Source organism: Erinaceus europaeus, chromosome 10, assembly GCF_950295315.1.
Source record: "Erinaceus europaeus chromosome 10, mEriEur2.1, whole genome shotgun sequence".
Classification (NCBI taxonomy): domain Eukaryota; kingdom Metazoa; phylum Chordata; class Mammalia; order Eulipotyphla; family Erinaceidae; genus Erinaceus; species Erinaceus europaeus.
In genome coordinates this window covers 103,593,407-103,612,038 of record NC_080171.1, presented here as the reverse complement: position 1 = coordinate 103,612,038, position 18,632 = coordinate 103,593,407, and the positions used below count along the sequence as shown (strand labels likewise).

Here is an 18,632-nt window from a genome sequence, read left to right as displayed (position 1 = left end):
CAGAGCAACCACTTACCAACAAGGTCCCCCTTGCTGGGTGGGGTGGGGATGGGACCTGAATGCCTCTCTTATTTTCATCAGGAACTGCGTTAATTCATTAAATCTTTATCGTTACTACCAAGGCAGTTTCATTCCAGGTGAGAACATGCAGATCAGTGAAGTTAAATAAGACGTCTAAATTCTGGGACACAACCCAGTGACAGATCACATAGTTCAGTGTGAGGTCTTGGTTTCCAGACCCGGCACCAAAACCAAACGAAAAAAGTCACTCTTCCTATCATCTCCTCACGCCACCATAAGGGGACGCATGCATGTCCTGATTGGTGCTCTCAGGAGCATCAACTAGCTGACAAGCAAGGCCAACGTCAGGCTCTAATTAGGCAGGGCTCCAAAGTCATGTCCAGTTTCCAGGCATGACAAAGAAGAGAGACTGACTGCATGGCAAATGTGAACTCCCTGAAGACCACAGAGATGGGGAAAGTTGTAGCACTGTTGGTATGCTTCTAAAAACCCCTTCTGTTTCTTTAGTTTAATCCCCCCTGCTTAACACTATTCTATTTACAAACCACTGCATTCTATTTACATAACCTCTGTTAACAAGCACCACCCTCCCTCCAGGGCATTGGTGGTTCAGTGGTAGAATTCTTGCCTGCTCTGTCCCCTCTCCTAGTCACACCCTGATTTTCACCAGTCACTTTTCTCTCCACCCTCTCTGCGTAGCATCCTGTTCCCACCCTACTGGGCTAGTATATTTATAAGGACAAGATTGTAGTTTTTAGTTTAGCTTAGCTTGGTACAGACTGCGCTGCGCCCTGCATGAATAAAGAGAAACTGCGTACAACCCAGCCATGAGTCCCGGGTCATCTGTTACCCGCCCGTGAAGCCGGCCCACACAAAACAACATAGCACATTTTATAGGCAGGTTTAACATGTGTGGTGTAATCAGTCCCAGCCTGGATGTTCAACTCAAAGATCTAAAAACAGTAAAATAATTTTTTAAAGGCAGAATAACCTGTCCCCTTCCTGTTAATTATTTTAATTGTTCTGAAAACATCAGTTAGCATGATGGACTATGAAGAAATGAGATGAAAACAAACAGTTAGGGCTGGGTGGTGGTGCACTTGGCTGAGCACACATGTTACAGTGACCAAGGACCCAGGTTCGAGCCCCCGGTTCCCACCTGCAGGGGAAAGCTTCACAAGTGGTGAAGCAGGGCTGCAGGTGTCTCTCTCCCTCTCTACCTCCCCTTCTCGATTTCTGTTTCTATCCAAAAAAATAAAGATTAAAAAAAAAGAAGAAGAAAAAAGAAAACACACAGTAGGGCAGCCTGGGAGGTGTCACAATAGATAAAGCATTGAACTCCCAGTTCCTGAAATCCCAAGTTCAGTCCTGGCATCACATGTTCTAGTTGTCTCTCACACCCTGATTAATTAATAAACAAATATATATTTGCCTCCAGGGTTATTGCTGGGGCTCTGTGCCTGCACCACGAATCCACTGCTCCTGGAGGGCATTTTCTCTCTCTTTTTTTTTTTTGTTGCCCTTGTTGTTGTCGTTGTTATTGTTGCCATTGATAGTGTTGGATAGGACAGAGAAAAATCAAGAGAGGAGGGGAGACAGAGGGAGAGAAAGACAGACACCTGCAGACCTGCTTCACCGCTTGTGAAGTGACCCCCCTGCAGGTGGGGAGCCAGGGACTTGAACCGGGATCCTTATGCCGGTCCTTGAGCTTTGCGCCATGTGCTCTTAACCCACTGTGCTACCGCCCAACTCCCAACAAATACAACAAATGTATTTTTTTTAAATATTTATTTATTCCCTCTTGTTGTTTTATTGTTATAGTTATTATTGCTATTGATGTCATCATTGTTGGATAGGACAGAGAGAAATGGAGAGAGAAGGGGAAGACAGAAGGGAGAGACAGACAGACACCTGCAGACTTGCTTCACCGCCTGTGAAGAGACTCCCCTGCAGGTGGGGAGCTGGGGGCTCGAACCGAGATCCTTACGCCTGTCCTTGTGCTTTGCGCCACATGCGCTTAACCCGCTGCGCTACAGCCCGACTCCCAACAAATGTATTTTTAAAGAAAAGGAAAACACATGGGAAAGTCCTGGGATTGTTCTTCTAGCGATGTCATGATTATGTTAAATAAAACCTCTCAATGGACAAAAAGAAAGAAATGAAAAGATACGTGAAGTCTCCAGGCAGGACGTGTAAGGTTGCTTTCAAGCCTGGGTCTGTGCCCTCCTGCAGCTGGCGGGACAGCAGCCCCAGAGTCCATGGGGTCCAGCTGGCCTGCTCAGTCTCACTCGGGGGCCTCATTACCATGTGTCCAGCAGGGCTCTCTCCACTGAAGTCTCCTGCAGCCTAGGAGGCTGCCTTCCATCTGCCAGGCTCTGTCCAGGACTTCCCTTCCTCCTGGCTCTTTCCCAGAGTGCTTCCCCATCACTGCCCTAGTCCAGGGCACGACCACTGCACACATCCCAGTCTCTGACCATAGGACAATTCATTCTTATCTGTGACCCTGAGCAAAGCAGGCACCTCCCAGAGTCACTGGTCCACTATCTGTTCAGTAGAGAGACAGACAAGTCAGTGGGTCCAAGACTTCAAGGGGCAAAGCAGAAAGAAACATCTCCAAACAAATTTAAAAGTGTGTGGGGGGGGGAGGGTAGTGCTAAAAAAAAGAGCTGCCAAGTTTTTATTCTGCCAAGACTTCGGACAATTTTCATTGACAGTTGCCATGAGGTCAAACAAGGCCATTTTAAAAGGAGACAGTTCAGCATCTCAGAATTTTTTTTTTAATTCTTTCAGCCTACTTTCTTTTTTAATTTCTTTTCTTTAAATATTAAGTTTTTTTTTCCCCCCAGAGCATTGCTCAGCTTTAGCTTATGGTGGGGTGGGAGATTGAACTTGGGACTTTGAAGCCTCAGGCATGAAAGTCTCTTTGCATAACCATTATGCTATCTACCCCCACCTTAAATATTAGGATCTTTTATTTTTTAAAAAGTTTTATTTATTTAAAAAAGTTTTATTTATTTATTTTAAATATTTATTTTTCTTTTTTGTTGTCCTTGTGGTTTTATCATTGTTGTGGTTACTATTATTGTTGTTACTAATGTTGTTGTTGCCAGATAGGACAGAGAGAAATGGAGAGAGGAGGGAAGACAGAGAGGGAGAAAGACAGACACCTGCAGACCTGCTTCATTGCTTGTGAAGCAAACCCCCTGCAGGTGGGGAGCCGGGGGCTCAAACTGGGATCCTTATACCGGTCCTCCAGTTTTGTGCCACATGTGCTTAACCCACTGTGCTCCAACCCGACCCTGTTGTATGCTTCACATCAACACGACCCCCTATTTATTTTTTAGTGAGTGAGAGATACAGAGAAAAACATACAAACAGACCAGAGCATTGTTCAGCTCTGGCTTATGATAGTGCTAGAGATTATTCTGGGGCCTCAAAGCCTCAGGCATTAAAATACTTTTTCATAACCATTATGGCATCTCCCCAGCCCTGCCTCCATTTTCCCCTTTCTTTATTTTATTTAATTTTGTTTATTTTGGATAGAGACAGAAGCTGAGAGGGAAGAGGGAGGTAAAGCAAGGGGACAGGGCGCTGCAATAGTACTTCATCATTTATGAAGCGTCTCCCCTACAGGTCAGACTGAGGTCTTGAACCTGGATCCTTACGCACTATAAAGTGTGTGCTTAACCAAGTGCACCACCTTCCTTCCTTCCTTTCTTCCTTTCTCTTCCCTTCCTTCCTTCTTTCTAGAATTGTTCAGCTCTGGCTTATGGTGGTTCTAAATCTGGGACCTTGGAGCCTTCCTTAGGTATGAAAGTTTTTTCACAAAACCACTGTGCTGCCTCCCAGCCCTTAGTCTACTTTTATTTCACTATATTGCCCACATTCCTTTCACACTGCCATTTTCTATATTTTTAAACTTTACTCATTATTGGATATAGAGAAATTGAGAAATAGAGTTAGAGAGGGCAAGAGATAGAGAGACACTTGCAACCCTTCTTCACCACTTGTGAAACTTCCCCCTGTAGGTGGGGACCGGGGACTTGAACCTGGGTCCTTGTACACTGTAATGCATGTGCTTAACCAGGTGCACCACCGCCTGGTCCCCATACTACCATTTTTATGAACTGGAAAGGCTTTAAGGGGAGGCCTGAGTGCACAGGCCCAATATCTGGGGACCTCCACTAAGAGAACAAAGGGGCTATTTCCAAACCCTCATTCTGCTGATCAGGATCCTGTGCCAGCCCAAAGCCTGTCTGAACTGATGTGCCACCTCAGGCAGCTGAGGATCAAAGGCAAAGACCAGGTCCTCAGTCTTAGAGACAACTTACACACAAAACAATCAGACAGTGACTGAGCACAAGGATAAGAATGAAGCTCGAGGGAGTTAGGCGGTAGCGCAGCGGGATAAGCGCAGGCGGTGCAAAGCACATGGACAGGTGTAAGGATCCCGGTTCGAGCCCCCGGCTCCCCACCTGCAAGGGAGTCGCTTCACAAGAAGTGAAGCAGGTCTGCAGGTGTCTTATCTTTCTCTGCCTCTCTCTGTCTTCCCCTTCTCTCTCTATTTCTCTCTGTCCTATCCAGCAACGACATCAATAACAACAGCAATAAAACAACAAGGGCAACAAAAGGGAATAAATAAATAAATAAATAAATAATAGTAAAAAGAAAAGAATGAAGCTCGAACTACAGGGTGGTTCAGAACAACTCTATTCATTGGACGTTGGGCCAACCTCTCAGCAGGCACAGCAGCCCAGGTGAAGCCTGGGACATTAGTCTTTTCACTGATGAAGCCAGCTTCTCCTTAACCCTTATCAGCAGCCAACATATTTTGTGTCCCCTGGTTCTCCCATCATAAGAGTTTGTGCCTCAGCACCCTTTTTTCCCCCTTTATTTAAAAAAATACATATTTTTATTTATTCCCTTTTGTTGCCCTTGTTTTATTGTTATAGTTATTATTGTTGTTGTTGTTGATGTCATCGTTTCTGGATAGGGCAGAGAGAAATGGAGGGGAAGACAGAGGGGGGAGAGAAAGACAGACACCTGCAGACCTGCTTCACCGCCTGTGAAGCGACTCCCCTGCAGGTGGGGAGCCAGGGGTTCGAACCGGGATCCTTATGCCAGTCCTTGCGCTTTGTGCCACATGCGCTTAACCCGCTGCACTACCTCCTGACTCCCTTTCCTTTCTGTTTTAAAATGCATTTTATTTATTTCATAAGATAGAAGGAGAGAGAGAGAATCAAAGCAAAGTAGCACACTACCCAAGCGAGCTATTTTTCCAGCTCAAAACCTAGTCAATTTAAAGATCAGAATACCACTGATGCATTTCATGTGGTGGCCAGAAACTGACCATGGAAGGCCTGCACTCTGTCCCCAGTCTAACTGTAAGTATATAGCTCCAGAGAGAGAGAATGAAAGCCCCATTCCATCTAAGCAGTTTCCCTTGTTTTTGTCTTCACTCCTCTTATGGTGCTGGGGATGGAACCAAGAGCTTCTCACAGGCATCATAGCACTGAGTGGTCTCCCTGACTCAATTTTCTATTCTCTATGTTCCAGAGAGAGGAGAGAAGGAAAACAGAGAGAGAGGGACACCACAGCACCGTTCCAGCACCCATGGAGCTCCTCTGGTGTCACCCATGGTGCTCCCATGTGGTGTCCGGGCTCACACCCATGGTCTCATGCACAACAGGGCATCTGTTCTATTGGGTGAGCTATTTCCCAGCTGGTGCCAAGATGTTTTCATCCTTCCTATACACAAAGAAACTGAAGCGTAGACAATAATTTTTACATAGCTACTAAGTAACTCCAACCCAGGCATCCTGGCTCCAACTTGTCTCTTTTTACTTCTTATTTTGCTTTTCTTCCAAACTTCTGAAGTGACTTTTCATCTCCTCCACCCAAGGACTTAAGAGTCAGTGCAGGGATTGGAAGTGGGGAGATTGTCCTGGAGTATGAACCCACAAGGAAACCATTCAATAGTACTGCTGTGTCCTGAAGCTGGGACAGGATATAGGAGGAGGATATCCAGAAGAAGCCATTCGTGAGCCATGCATGAGCAGGAGCCAATAATCTGAAGCCTGGAGACGGCGTAGGGGCTGGCAGCCAGACCAGTGAAGCTGCTGTTCCCGTCACCTGCCTGCACACCTGCTTTGTGCCCCACGCACAGCACGGTCCACACAGCTGCCCTAGCGCAGTGTCAGTGAGGCAGTCTACCCAAGCACGAACAGGTCAGCTGCTTCTCCCACAGAAGTCACTCTGAGGCTCCAGCATGTGTCGTTTTTGGCTCAAAGAGTAAATGTGATTCCCCACCCTGTGTGTCCTCCAGGCTGTCACATACATGTACATGCTTTTGCAAAGCTGCTTGGTCATTTCAAAGAAAAGAGTGAAGCAAGTCATTCTGGACTGAAGGGGAGGTTCCTCCATCATTCCACAGATGTGGATGAGCACCTGATATATGGTGGGCACTGGACAGTAAACAGGCTCTCGTAAGACCTGTGGTCAAGGTCTGCCTCCTCTGACACCCACTGCCTGGGTTCTCTCAGGAATACAGGTGCCTCTGCTGTAAGGCTGGATCCCAGCTTAGTCGATGACATGCTGTGTTGTTCTGAGCAAGTGATCAGACCTCTGCCAGTCTCTTCCACTCCTATAAATATCCGTTTTACACTTACTATGAGGAGCCTTGTTTGTTTGTTTGTTTTTTATATAGAGTGCTGGGGAATGAACCCAGGGCTTCAAGTATGTGTGATACCACTGAACATTGTCTATTATCTATATCTATATCTACATCTACTTCTATCTAGCTTTTGAAATATTTATTTATTTATATGCCTACAGGGTTATCACTGGGGCTTAGTGCCTGCACTACAAATCCACTGCTCCTGGTGGCAATTTTTTCCATTTTATTGAGTAGGACAGAGAGAAACTGAGAGAGGAGAGGGAGATAGAGAAGGAGAGAAAGATAGACACCTGCATACTTACTTCACTGCTTGTGAAGCAAACCCCCCCTCCCCCCGCAGGTGGGGAGCCAGGGCCTTGAACCTGGATCCTTGAGTGGATCCATGCTCTCATACTATGTGCAAGTATGCTTAACCCAATGTGCCACTGCCTGGCCCCTATCTATCTATCTATCTATCTATCTATCTATCTATCCACACAGCTTCCCTTGGCGTAGTGCATGGTGCTCCTGTGAGGTAATGTGTCCTCTCACATAGTGTGGGAGGGTGTGTTCAACTGGGTGAGCTGTTTCTCAGCCTTGAGCCAATGTTTAGTCTGTATTTCTCTCTTATTTATCTATTTTTATATAATTTTATTTGCTTTTGAGGTAACCTTGGTTTATTAGACCACACATATTTTAGAAGTACAATCTCTTCTTTAAAATGACTTGCCAGGGGTTGGGTGGTGGTGCACCAGGTTAAGAGCACATAGTACAAAGTGCAAGGACCCGCACAAGGATCCCAGTTTGAGCCCCTGGCTACCCACCTGCAGGGGAGTCACTTCACAAGTGGTGAAGCAGGTCTGCAAGTGTCTCTCTGTCTCTCTCCTTCTTTATCTCCCTCTCCCCTCTCAATTTCTCTCTGTCCAATCCAATAAAAATGAAAAATGGCCACCAGGAGCAGTGGACTAACTCACAGTGCAGGCACCAAGCCCCAGCGATAACCCTGGAGGCAAAATAAATAAATAAAATGTGTTGCCACACTTCACCACCACCAAAGCACTATTATCCCCTCCACTAATGCCCATCTAGTCTATATTAGAGAAAGAGAGAGAGTGAGATGGAGAGAAACCAAGCACCACTCCACCACCCATGAAGTTCTACTCATTTGTGTCCTTGTGCTTTCCATGGTGTTGTTTTGTGTTGCTGGGGATTGAACCCAGGACCTCATACTTGAAGCTGCCTGCTCTACTTCCTAAGCCACCTCCTGGAGCCTGCAGTTTATCTGGGGAGACAGGGCAGCAGGCAGTACGTTGAATAAGCAGTTACACTGTCAGTTACGTTTGGAGATGAGGCAAGACACACATGGGACAGAACACACATAGGAAGTTAAATTGGACTGCATAGGAAGGGGGCAGCAGTGGGCAGGGTGTATGGGATTGGCCTCAGTGAAAAAGTGACAGTTGGGAGTCAGGTGGTAGCGCAGTGGGTTAAGTGCATGTGGTACAAAGCGCAAGGACCAGCATAAGGATCCCAGTTCGAGCCCCCAGCTCCCCACTTGCAGGGGAGTCGCTTCATAGGCGGTGAAGCAGGTCTGCATGTGTCTATCTTTCTCTCCCCCTCTCTGTCTTCCCCTCCTCTCTCCATTTCTTTCTGTCCAATTCAACAATGATGACATCAGTAACAACAACAATAATAGCTACAACAATAAAAACAAGGGCAACAAAAGGAAATAAATAAGAAAAAGTGACACTTGAGGCTGGGGGATAACATAATGGGAGCACATAGGACTTGCATGTGAGGCATCAGCATCACGGGACAGGTCCTTAGCACCATCAATAGCCAGAGAAGAGCAGAGCTCTGAAAAATAAATAAATAAAATAAAAAGGAAGAAGGTGACACTTAGAGAGAAAGTGACAGTTGAACAAAGACTTGAAGGAGGGAGGGAAAGACAAGCAGGCGCCAAGCTAGGGGCACAGGGGCACAAAGGTCCCAAAAGACCAGCAAACGGCACAGAGGGGAGCTTAGAAAGGAGGCTGGGTTGTGACCTGGGAGGTGATATAGTGGTGAAGCTTTGGGCTTGCAAATGTCAAGTCTTGATTTTGATCTCTAGCACAGCATATCCCAGAGTGCTGCTACCTATCTCTATAAAAAAGTAAATTAATTAATTGATTAGGCTTTTTAAAGTTAGCCTCAGCACTGATGAACTCTGTGGCCCCAGGGAACTTTACTGCTCTGGGGTGCCCATCTCCTCATCTGTAAGGAGTCTCCTCACTGTATGGAGTCTCCTCTCTGGGTGGATATAAGGACTAAATGAATGAGCTGCATAGAAAGGGATAGTTCACCTGGTAAACCATGCACTTTGCTATGCATGAGATCCCAGGTTCAAGCCCTGGAACCACACTGGAGTACCATGACACCAGGGAATGCTCCAGGATGGTGGAGTAATGCTATGGTGCTTCTCCCTTTTGTCTCTGTCTCTCTCTCTCTCTTTCTCTAGGTCCAAGGCTGAGGGGCTGGAAGATAGCTCACTCAGTAGGCATGTGCCTTGCTGTGCACAGGAACAGGGCTTGAACCCTGACATCACAGGGAGCGCCACTGCACTAGGGGAAGCTCTGGTGCTGTGGTGTCACTCCCTCTTTATTGATCTTTTCCTGTCTCTCTACCTAAAATTGAAGAAAAATAAATAAATGAAAGAAGAAAAGTTGTCCTGGGAGAGTAAAATCACACATGCATGAGGCCCTGATGCCAGGAAAGAGGGAGAGAGGGGAGGGCTAGCTCGTATACTTCCGTAAGTGTCAGCAAGTACTAATGCCTTTGGATTACCCAAACTCAAACTCAACCGAGACAAATGTATGAAGACAAAAACGAGAGCCACTCCCACTCTCTGCATCTCACAGAATCCTCCTGGTGAGCCTGGACTCTAGCCATCCCTTCCGGCAAGGGCAAGGGGTGTTTTGTCCTAGGTCAACTGGCTGACCTGGCAGTGACAGGTCATCCACACAGGAGGACAGAGTACTCCCATCAGCCCAGGGACAGTGCCTCTCTGGTCCATCTACATTACAGCCTCTGGGGACAGCAGAACCACCTCCCACCCCCACCTCCAGTGGCCCCATGTAAGGGCTCCTGCCTAGGAGGGAGCGACTTTCAAAACCATCAGAGGCCTCTGACTGATGCGGTGCCCCCAATGTCTGAATCCTTGTCCCCTGCCTAGCTCTACCCCTGGACTGGCACCTCCAGCACCTGCCCCCAGTCCTCCAGGCTCCTCTTTATGTTGCAGCTCCAGGAGAGCCTGGGGGTGGGTAGATCTCACCATCTTGAAGGCCACTGAAGGAACTGCAGCTAATGTCCTGGGTGAGAACTCCCAGGATGGAGGCCTCTTGATGTGGTCCACAGACCCCTAAAGGGCCCAGACCAGGACAAACGCCCAGCCTAGTGCCTGCTGTGTTGCAGAAGCCTGTAATGTGCACCCTGAGAGACAGAAGGCTCACATTCCCCACAGCAGCCTCATGTGGACACTGTGTCCTGGCCAAGAGATGGGGCCGAAGAGTACCCACTGCCCGCCTGAATGAAGCAGACCTTACAGAAATTCCATCTTCAGCTTCCTGTGACACAGCCACACTGAGGTCACAGCTGGCTGGACCTGTGGGGGACACTGAATCCTTGGAGGCTCACGTGGCCACTTATCACTATCTCCCTTATAATATATTAAGGAAGAGCAAGAGAGACGGGTGTCCGGTGATGCCAGCTGGGCACATTCACCCAGGCAAGGACAGGGTGGCACTGCCAGGTACACAGCAAGAGACACACCTGCAAGGGTCAGGTCTCAGAGGTTCCCTTCCTAGGGGAGGGGATTGGGACATAACACCCCCCCTTAGGCAATGATACTCAGCCTGTCTGCCATGCCAGCTTGTCTCACTGCAGGTGGCACATGGGTCCTGAAATTCTCACTAGGCTCAGCTATGCTACAGGGAATGCTCAGTGCCCTTCATTCGACCCAGGAGGACCAGGAGGGAGGGAAGGAAGCCAGAGATCCTTATCCACATATGAGAGAAGAGTGTCACAGCTAGGCTGTGGCCACCTGGTGGACAGGGGTTGAGACAGCCACAGGCAATGTGTGGAGTCAGAGCCCCGGCTCTGCCACTACTCAATAGGGTCACCTTGGGCAGGTGACTTCACCTGGCTGAGCCTCTGCTTCCTCATCTCTAAAATGGGAGGAGTCCTAGTAATTTTTGTCCCAACACAGGGTAAAGGCTCGATTCATGTGTTTTGTTAAAGATACTAGCCTCTGGCTGGCTCCAGCTGCAGCCCTCACCATCTGAGGCTCTTCTAGCTCAGTCCCAAGAGAAGAGGACTGTGTAGGGCATCCAGCACCAGCTTCTTTCTGTCCCTGGGGGAAACCAGAGGGAATTTGTCCCACTGCCATATAAGGATGCGCCTGGCTGGCCAGGGGTCACCTGCCGTGCCACCAGGGGAATGTCAGCTATGTGGGGGAGGTAGGAGGAGCATTGGTTCTGCCTGCTCCAGTAGTGCATGTACACACACACACACACACACACACACACACACACACACACACAGCAGAAACCCAATCAAATCTCTCTATTGAGAGACTGAGCCAGGTTCAAGTTGGGAGTGTTTCAATTCAGGAACCCATTTTCTACAAAGTGAAAGGGACAAAGGTACCTATCTCAAAGGGTGGGCACAAGTATTCAAGGAGAATGCCTGGCACAATGCCCAAATGCTCAGAAACTAAGAACAGAAACTGTAGTAAAACATAGAAAGTGCATTTTCCTACGTCTCCACCAGGACCTCTGGGCCTACCCAAGACTCTTTCTATTTTCACTCCTGGATCCTTTTCAATAGCAATCCCTGAGACTGAGCTTTGAGGCTGCCCTCTGGAAGCTGGCCCACCCCACAGAGGAGAAGGACCTCACAAGGTAATTGGGCTTTGGCCCAGAGAAGCCCTCCAAGCTGCCCGTCAGCTTGGACTTTGTCTCCAACAGCCACAACAGTGCCCAAACTGGAGGTACGGCAGCTGGCCCAGCATCCCTGGGCATGCAGTGAACCCTACACTGTTTCTGGCTTCCACAGGGACACTGAACGCTGTTCTTCCCAGCCCCAAACTATAGGAACCCCATTCCAGTGGGGCAGTGAAGCAGCACTCCAGTGGCAGGCAGCCTGGATTGCCAGCACTGTTCCCTCTGGAACCCTCACTTCCAGAAACCACCCCCCAACACACACACACACACACACACACACACACACACACACACACACGAATATCCTCGAACAGAAAGTCTGAAAAATGCTTTGAAAAGCTCATGCTCACTGATCACCATAGGCTCAGGGCCGAGTGGGGTCCCTTCCCCCTTGTAAGACAAGGGAAGATAAGTCTCAGCCAGATGAATGGTCTGGTCCATTCATCTGAGCAGCCACTAAGAGCCATAGCACAGCTCAGACCTGGCCTCCGGGTGTCCACTCCCTACAACTTGCAGTCAAACAAACCAGCAATAACTATCCAGACATCAGCCAGCTCTCTCTGGTTTATATAGATTATCTGGCTGAAAAGTCACAGCAGCCCAGAGATCATTATCTCAGATGGTTTCGCCCAAGTTCATAACAAAGAGTAGGGGTCAAGATTCTGAAATTTGTTGGGGCCAACCTGATTTGCAGTGGTTGGGATGATCCTGGGGCTACCTACCTTAAGGGTCTCAGGGCCCCACAGATGCCTCGGCTCACACTGTGGGTCTGAGAAAAGCATTCAAACAGGGAAAGCACACACTAGACTGCATACTCTGTCACTGACTCCTGTGTGGCCTCATTCAGTTTTCTCACCTTCTCTGGGCACTAAGGTCCCAAGGTAGTTAGACACAGCCTCTTACTTGATGCTATTCAGACCAGTCCCAGAGAAACACACTGTTCAGGGACCAGGTAGCGGTGCACCCAGTTAAGTGCACATAGTACAAAGCGTAAAGACCCACACAAGGACCCAGGTTCAAGCCTCTGTGCCCCATCTTCAGGGGGGCCACTTCACAAGTGGTGAAGCAGGTCTACAGGTGTTTATCTTTCTCTCTCCCTCTTAGTCTCCCCTCTCCCTCTCAATTTCTGTCTTATCCAATAAAAGAAAGAGAGAAAGAAAAGAAATAATGGCTGCCAAGAGCAGTGGATTTGCGTAGTGTTGGCACCAAGCCCCAGTGATAACCCTGGAAGGAAAAAAAAAACAAACACTGTCCCATTTTCTAAGCCAAGCCAGTCCACCTTCCCTAACAACCCTGCAGCAGGTGGCCACCCCCACCCCACCTCACCCCCCCCACCTGTCACCACCACCAAAGAAAGGCTGGCAGGGAGAGTCCCACACTCTCAGCTACTCTAGCTGGTCCAACTACAATCCCCTCCACCCTCCCCCATCTCCAGCTGTCTCTGGCTCAGGGTCTTGCTGGCTGTGGGTGGATTCAGCCAGCTCCAGAACCCGCCCAGGCTCTGTGGCTCAGGAGAGAATATGAGGTCAGGGTGGTAGGCGCTTGTCCAGAGGGCAAGAGCAGCCAAGACCAAGGGTGGATGAGCTACACAGTGAACTGGGCGGGAAGCTGGAAGCCTGGACCCGAGGTCTCCCACTGCACTGGAAGAAGCTCTGGTGTAATGTTATCTTTCCCTCTCTCCCTCTATCTCTTTAAGTTTATTATGTTATTTATTTATTTATTTTTGTAATATATAGAGAAAAGTAGACTGAGAGATGAGGAGAGAGAAACATCTGCAGCACTGCTCCCCACTTGTGAAGCTTCCTTCCTGCAGGTGGACCTGAGGCTTGAACCTGGGTCTTTGAGCAAGGTAACATAACGGCACTTCACCAGTTACACCACCACCTGAACCTATCTCTGTCTCTAACCTGAAAAAAATAGTTGGCCCCTCATGATTGAGCCTCTAGTACTTAGGGACAACAACAGATCACAAAAAGGAGGCTGAGGGAAGATGATGGTAGAAAAGTCAGATTTTACCCTGAGGGTCCCCCAGAGCTCTGTACAGGATTCCAAGAGCCTGTGGAATGAAATCAGACTAGTTCTAGGCAGTCTGAGAAAATAAAGGCAGGAGTCAAGACTACAAATCCCTGGGGCAAGAGGAAATATTGCAACTGAGCCCAAAGCCCTGGGCCCAGTCTCCACCAGAACCCTTCCGGGGCCCCCACCAACTCCCCACTGTTGGGACTCTTAGCTGGGTATGAACCCTGGCTACCCCAGTGGCCCAAGTGAACAAGCAGGGGTAATGCCCAGCTTTGTTCAAGAGCATTTCACTGCAACCAATTAGGAAAGAGTCTCAGGAAATAATTCTAGTACCTCCCATGGAGAAGTCTGCTCTTGCCCGGTAGTGGACAAAGCACACTGCATGCCTTCCTTCCCTGAGCCCTCAGTGCCATCCTGTCAGCATGCTGAGAGGTCCCTACTGAAGACTCAGAGCTGGCACCGGGTTAAGATAGACACCCCCAACCCAGGTCTTGCAGAAGCCTTAAGCCACTGGCTGAGCTGCAGTCAAACCAGACTGGCCCTAACACTTTCCCATATCTTTTAGAATCTACAAGGTCATTAAGCAAACTGTTGATGGAGCTCCCAGCCTGTGCTTAGCAACAGCCCAGAGGATTTCTCTATAGAAACCCACTGGGAGAGGTAGGAAAAGCATCATCTTTAAAGAAATCTTGCAAAAGAGTTGCGGGGGTGGGGGGGCCAACAGGAGGCCAGCATGTTCTATAATTAAGCGAGCCTAGGAGTTTGGAGCCTTGTCACCTTGCTCTCAGAGGCCTTCGTGAACTGTACAATCAAGGACTTCTAGAAGACTCAGGACCCCACCGCCTTCCCAATCCTGGCGGCCAGGCCCAGAGGGCTTCCCGGACATCAGTGCTCAAGGCGGGCGGGCTCCCTGATCTAAGTGTAACAACTTGCAACCCGAGACGCCGTTGCTAGAGGGCGGAGGGAGGTGGATGGGGACCGGAGTCGGAGAAGCAGGGGCAGGGGAGGAGGGAGGAAATTGGGAGAAGCCTGGGTGCAGAGAGAAGAGATGGGGGGGGGGGGTCTTGCTCAGAAGGAGAGGGTGCTGGTGTGCTGGGGTGCGGGGGTGCGGGGGCGAGAGGCAGGCGGCTACCGGGACTGGGCTGCATGCTTGAAGGCGGCGGCGTGCGCTTACCCGGTTGATCTCCTCCAGTCTCCGCTCCTGCCGGGCTTTGAGCAAACCAAACGCCTTTCCTCCTGCAGGAGACAAAGAGAGAGCCCGGGAAGCGCGGGTCTCTGGGGACCGCGCCTGCTTCTTCCCGCGCGCAGCGGCCCGGCGCTCTGTCCGGCGCGCAGAGCTGGGGGCGCGGGGAGCAGCGGGCTAGTGGGGCGCGGGGAGCAGGGGACCCACGGCGCCTACCTTGGAACCTGTTGCCGAGCGCGACAGACATGGCGAGCGCGGGGCGCCCCGGATCGGGGCTTCACGGGCGCGGCGGGGAACTCAGAGGAGGCGCGGGCGCCTGTGCCGAGCTCCCGCGGGTTGTGGTCGCTGGACTCAGGGGCGGAGGGAAGGCCTCGGCCGGCACACCCCTCCCTCTCGCCCTCCCTCCTCCCCCTGCCCCTCCCCGACCCGCCCGCGCGGGTAGCCGGCATCAAAGCGCCTATTATGCAGGTCGCCGAGTCCTCTCGCAGGGTCCCGGGAGGAGAACGCGGAAAGTGCTCGTCTAGGGGCCGCTCGTGAGACTCCCCCCACCCCATCCCACCTCACCCCCAGCCCAGCTCCTCAACAGCGAGCACGCTGCACCGGGTGGGAGTGAGCACCCGAGCGCTCCCAGCGCGGGCTGTTGCCTCACTACTGCGCCACAGGGACCTCCACTCCCCTACCCCAGGATTTTTCAATTTTCCCTTTTTTTCCTGACCTCTAGGCATTGTTGATTTGCAGATCCAACCTGGGGACTCTGTGTACGCAAACCCTCTGCTGCCGTTGTATCCTAGGCCCTAGTTTTCACTCATGGAGAGAAAAACATTAAAAACTAAAAACTTAAAATTTTTTTTTCCTTAAAGATAAAGACAGACAGAAACATAAGAGCAGTGAAAGAGACCACAGCACCGAAGTTTCCTTCTGTGTGGTGGAAACGACCTCCAAACTAGGTGATAGGCATGCCAAAGCTCAACAAATGAGCTATTTCACCAACCCTAAGGTTTTCTTTTTCCTTCAAGAAAATGCATAGTGACAAAGTGCCACTAGAGCACCAGCGACACTTTAAATCAATTGGAAGGAATTATTGTTTTGTCCATAAAAACTCTTATTGAGCCACTCACCAGTTGCTTTGCCAGACAGAGCAGGATACAAGTGTATGTCATTCACTTCCAAAACCTCTGAAATGTGGGGCTGAGAACAGGGGAAGGGGGCAGAGCAAGAGGCAGCTCACCTGGTGGAGAGCACTTTAAACTATGTCTAAGGACCCCACTTTGAGCCTCCAGCCTCCACAGGGGAGCACCTGCCCAGGGGAAGCTTTGCCAGCTATGGAGCAGTGCTATGGTGTCTCTCCTCCCTGTCTCTACACTTTTATCTAAATAGCAACTGAAAAAAGAATTCTACCTGCAGGCCCAGAGTCCTTACAATAGCCCTCACCAGGGCAAAGGGGGGAAAAAACTCAACACTATGAAGTGGGATTTGACATTCTCATTAAACAGAAGAGTTAAGAGGCAGAAACCTAGAGCACAAGTTTCCTGGGACCAGAGAAAGGGGCTTCTAATTCCTAGGAGGGTGGTCCTTGTGGCTCAAGGATTTGGAACAGGTTGAAGAGGTAAGTCTAAAGCAAGACAGGTCCGAAAATAGATGGTGACCCACCCCATCTCCTGTGCTGGGGCCACAGGCACAGAGAGGAGGTGTCCAGGGTACAGGTTATTTTTGGTGGCTAGTAATGCCCCCCATGTACTGACTATATATCTGGGGAATAGATAGAAGAATTCTGTATCCCCACACATTTTATTCCATATTTTAAAATGTAGTATTTGGGGGGGTCGGGCGGTAGCACAACAGGCTACATGGCGTGAAGCACAAGGACCCACTTAAGGATCCCGGTTGAAGCCCCTGGCTCCCCCCTGTAGGGGGGTCGCTTCACAAGTGGTGAAGCAGGTCTGCAGGTGTCTATCTTTCTCTCCCTCTCTCTGTCTTCCCCTCCTCTCTGCATTTCTCTCTGTCCTATCCAACAATGACATCAATAACAACAACAATAATAACCATAACAACTTTAAACAAGGCCAACAAAAGGGGGAAAAATAGTCTCCAGGAGCAGTGGATTTGTGGTGCAGGCATCGAGCCCCAGCAATAACCAAAAAAATAAAATTTTAAAAAATAATCTTTTTTTTTTTTTTTTGCCTCCAACCCTCAGTGCTAGCACTATGAACCCCCTGCTCCTGGTGGCCTTTTTTTTTTTTTTTCCATTTTATTGAATAGGACTGAGAGGAACTGAGAGAGATAGGGGAGATAGGGAGAGAGAAAGATAGACACTGGCAGACCTGCTTCACTGCTCATGAAGCATCCCCATTGCAGATGGGGAGCCAGGAGCTCAAACCCAGATCCTTGTGCAGGTCCTTGTGTGGATCCTTGCACTTAGTGCTTTTTTTTTTTTTTTTTTTTTTTTGTTACCAGAGCACTGCTCAGCTCTGGTTTATGGTGTTATGGTGGTGCAGGGGATTGAACCTGGGACTTTGGAGCCTCAGGCATGGGAGTCTGTTTGCACAGTCATTATGCTATTTACTCATCCCTCTTGTGATTAGTCCTATATGTGCTTAATTGGATGTGCCATCGGCCCACTAAAAATAAATGTCTTTAAAAATATTTATTTATTTGTCTTGGATTGAGACAGAGAGAAATCAAGGGGGAAAGGGAAAGAGAGAGAGAGAGAGAGAGAGAGACCTACACAAGTTTCACTGATCATGAAGTTGGGAACCAGGGGCTTGAACCTGGGTCCTTGTACATCACCACCCAGCTTTCACTTAATTCCATCCTAACCCTTAGGATTGGGATCCTGAGACTATCAGGTCTTTTTCCTTATTTTTCCCTGTGGTTGCCCCTGGGGAAACCAGGCTGTCCCAACAAAGGGAATGGACAGAGGGTATCAGCCTCAGACAGGCTAATACCAGGGCCAGGGCAGCAAGTTGGGGATGGGAGAGGCCCTTCCTCTCCAGTACAGTGAAGGCCTACTTCTCTTAGGTTGCTCTCCTATACCTCCTCACCCCCAGGCTTGGATCTCCCCAAGCTGTGTGACCTCAGGCAAGGCACTTGGCCTGTCTGAGCCAGAGTCCTGATCTGTAGAATGGAAGGAAGCAAGTGCTCCTGGAGTACAGGCTATTATTAATTGCTACTTTCATGGGGGGGGGGGGGAATTAAGCAGCTGGTAAAAGCTTGGAGGGGAGAAGAACTTAGGTGATAACAACCCATACTGACAGGAGATGTTCCATTTGGAGGCTAGAGACAGAAGCCCTCATAACATCCTCCTTGGTCAAGGAACAAAGAGCCTGTTGTCCTGGTCTGTTGGGTTGGTTGGCCCCAGTCAGCAGTTCCAATGGGCAGGAGCCACCCACTTTCAATCGCTCAGCGAAGGAGCTGCATTGCTATCCAGATATTCAGCAGCCACCACGGTTCCACCTCTGAGGCCAGAGTGGCTCTGTAACACAGCAGGCGTGATTGGACCCATGAGTCACCATATATCAAGCCAGGCCTGAGTTAGACAGCTGTGGAATGGAGAAATGTGTTCTCCACCCTTGGGGCACACTGGGACTAGGCTTTGCAGAGCTCCAGGCTTGAGCAGAGCAGGCTTTTTTTTTTTTTAATTTTTTATTTATAAAAAAGAAGCATTGACAAAACCATAGGATAAGAGGGGTATAGCTTTGCACAGTTCCCACCACCAGACCTCTGTATACCAACCCCTCCACTGATAGCTTTCCTACTCTTTAATCCTCTGGGAGTA

The 18,632-nt window shown here is 49.3% G+C and overlaps 1 protein-coding gene across 1 annotated transcript in view; it reads right to left on the bottom strand.

The window, feature by feature from the left end:
• AIF1L (allograft inflammatory factor 1 like) overlaps window positions 1-15,231 on the bottom strand; it is a 29,107-nt gene extending 13,876 nt beyond the window's left edge. Inside the window, exons 1-2 of the mRNA XM_007530310.3 lie at window positions 15,074-15,231; window positions 14,849-14,910 (exon numbers count right to left, since the gene is read on the bottom strand). Coding sequence (XP_007530372.1) covers window positions 14,849-14,910; window positions 15,074-15,104 — 93 coding nt within the window. The 5' untranslated portion in view covers window positions 15,105-15,231. The remainder of the gene's footprint in view (window positions 1-14,848; window positions 14,911-15,073) is intronic.
• Between the last annotated feature and the right edge of the window lie 3,401 nt (window positions 15,232-18,632).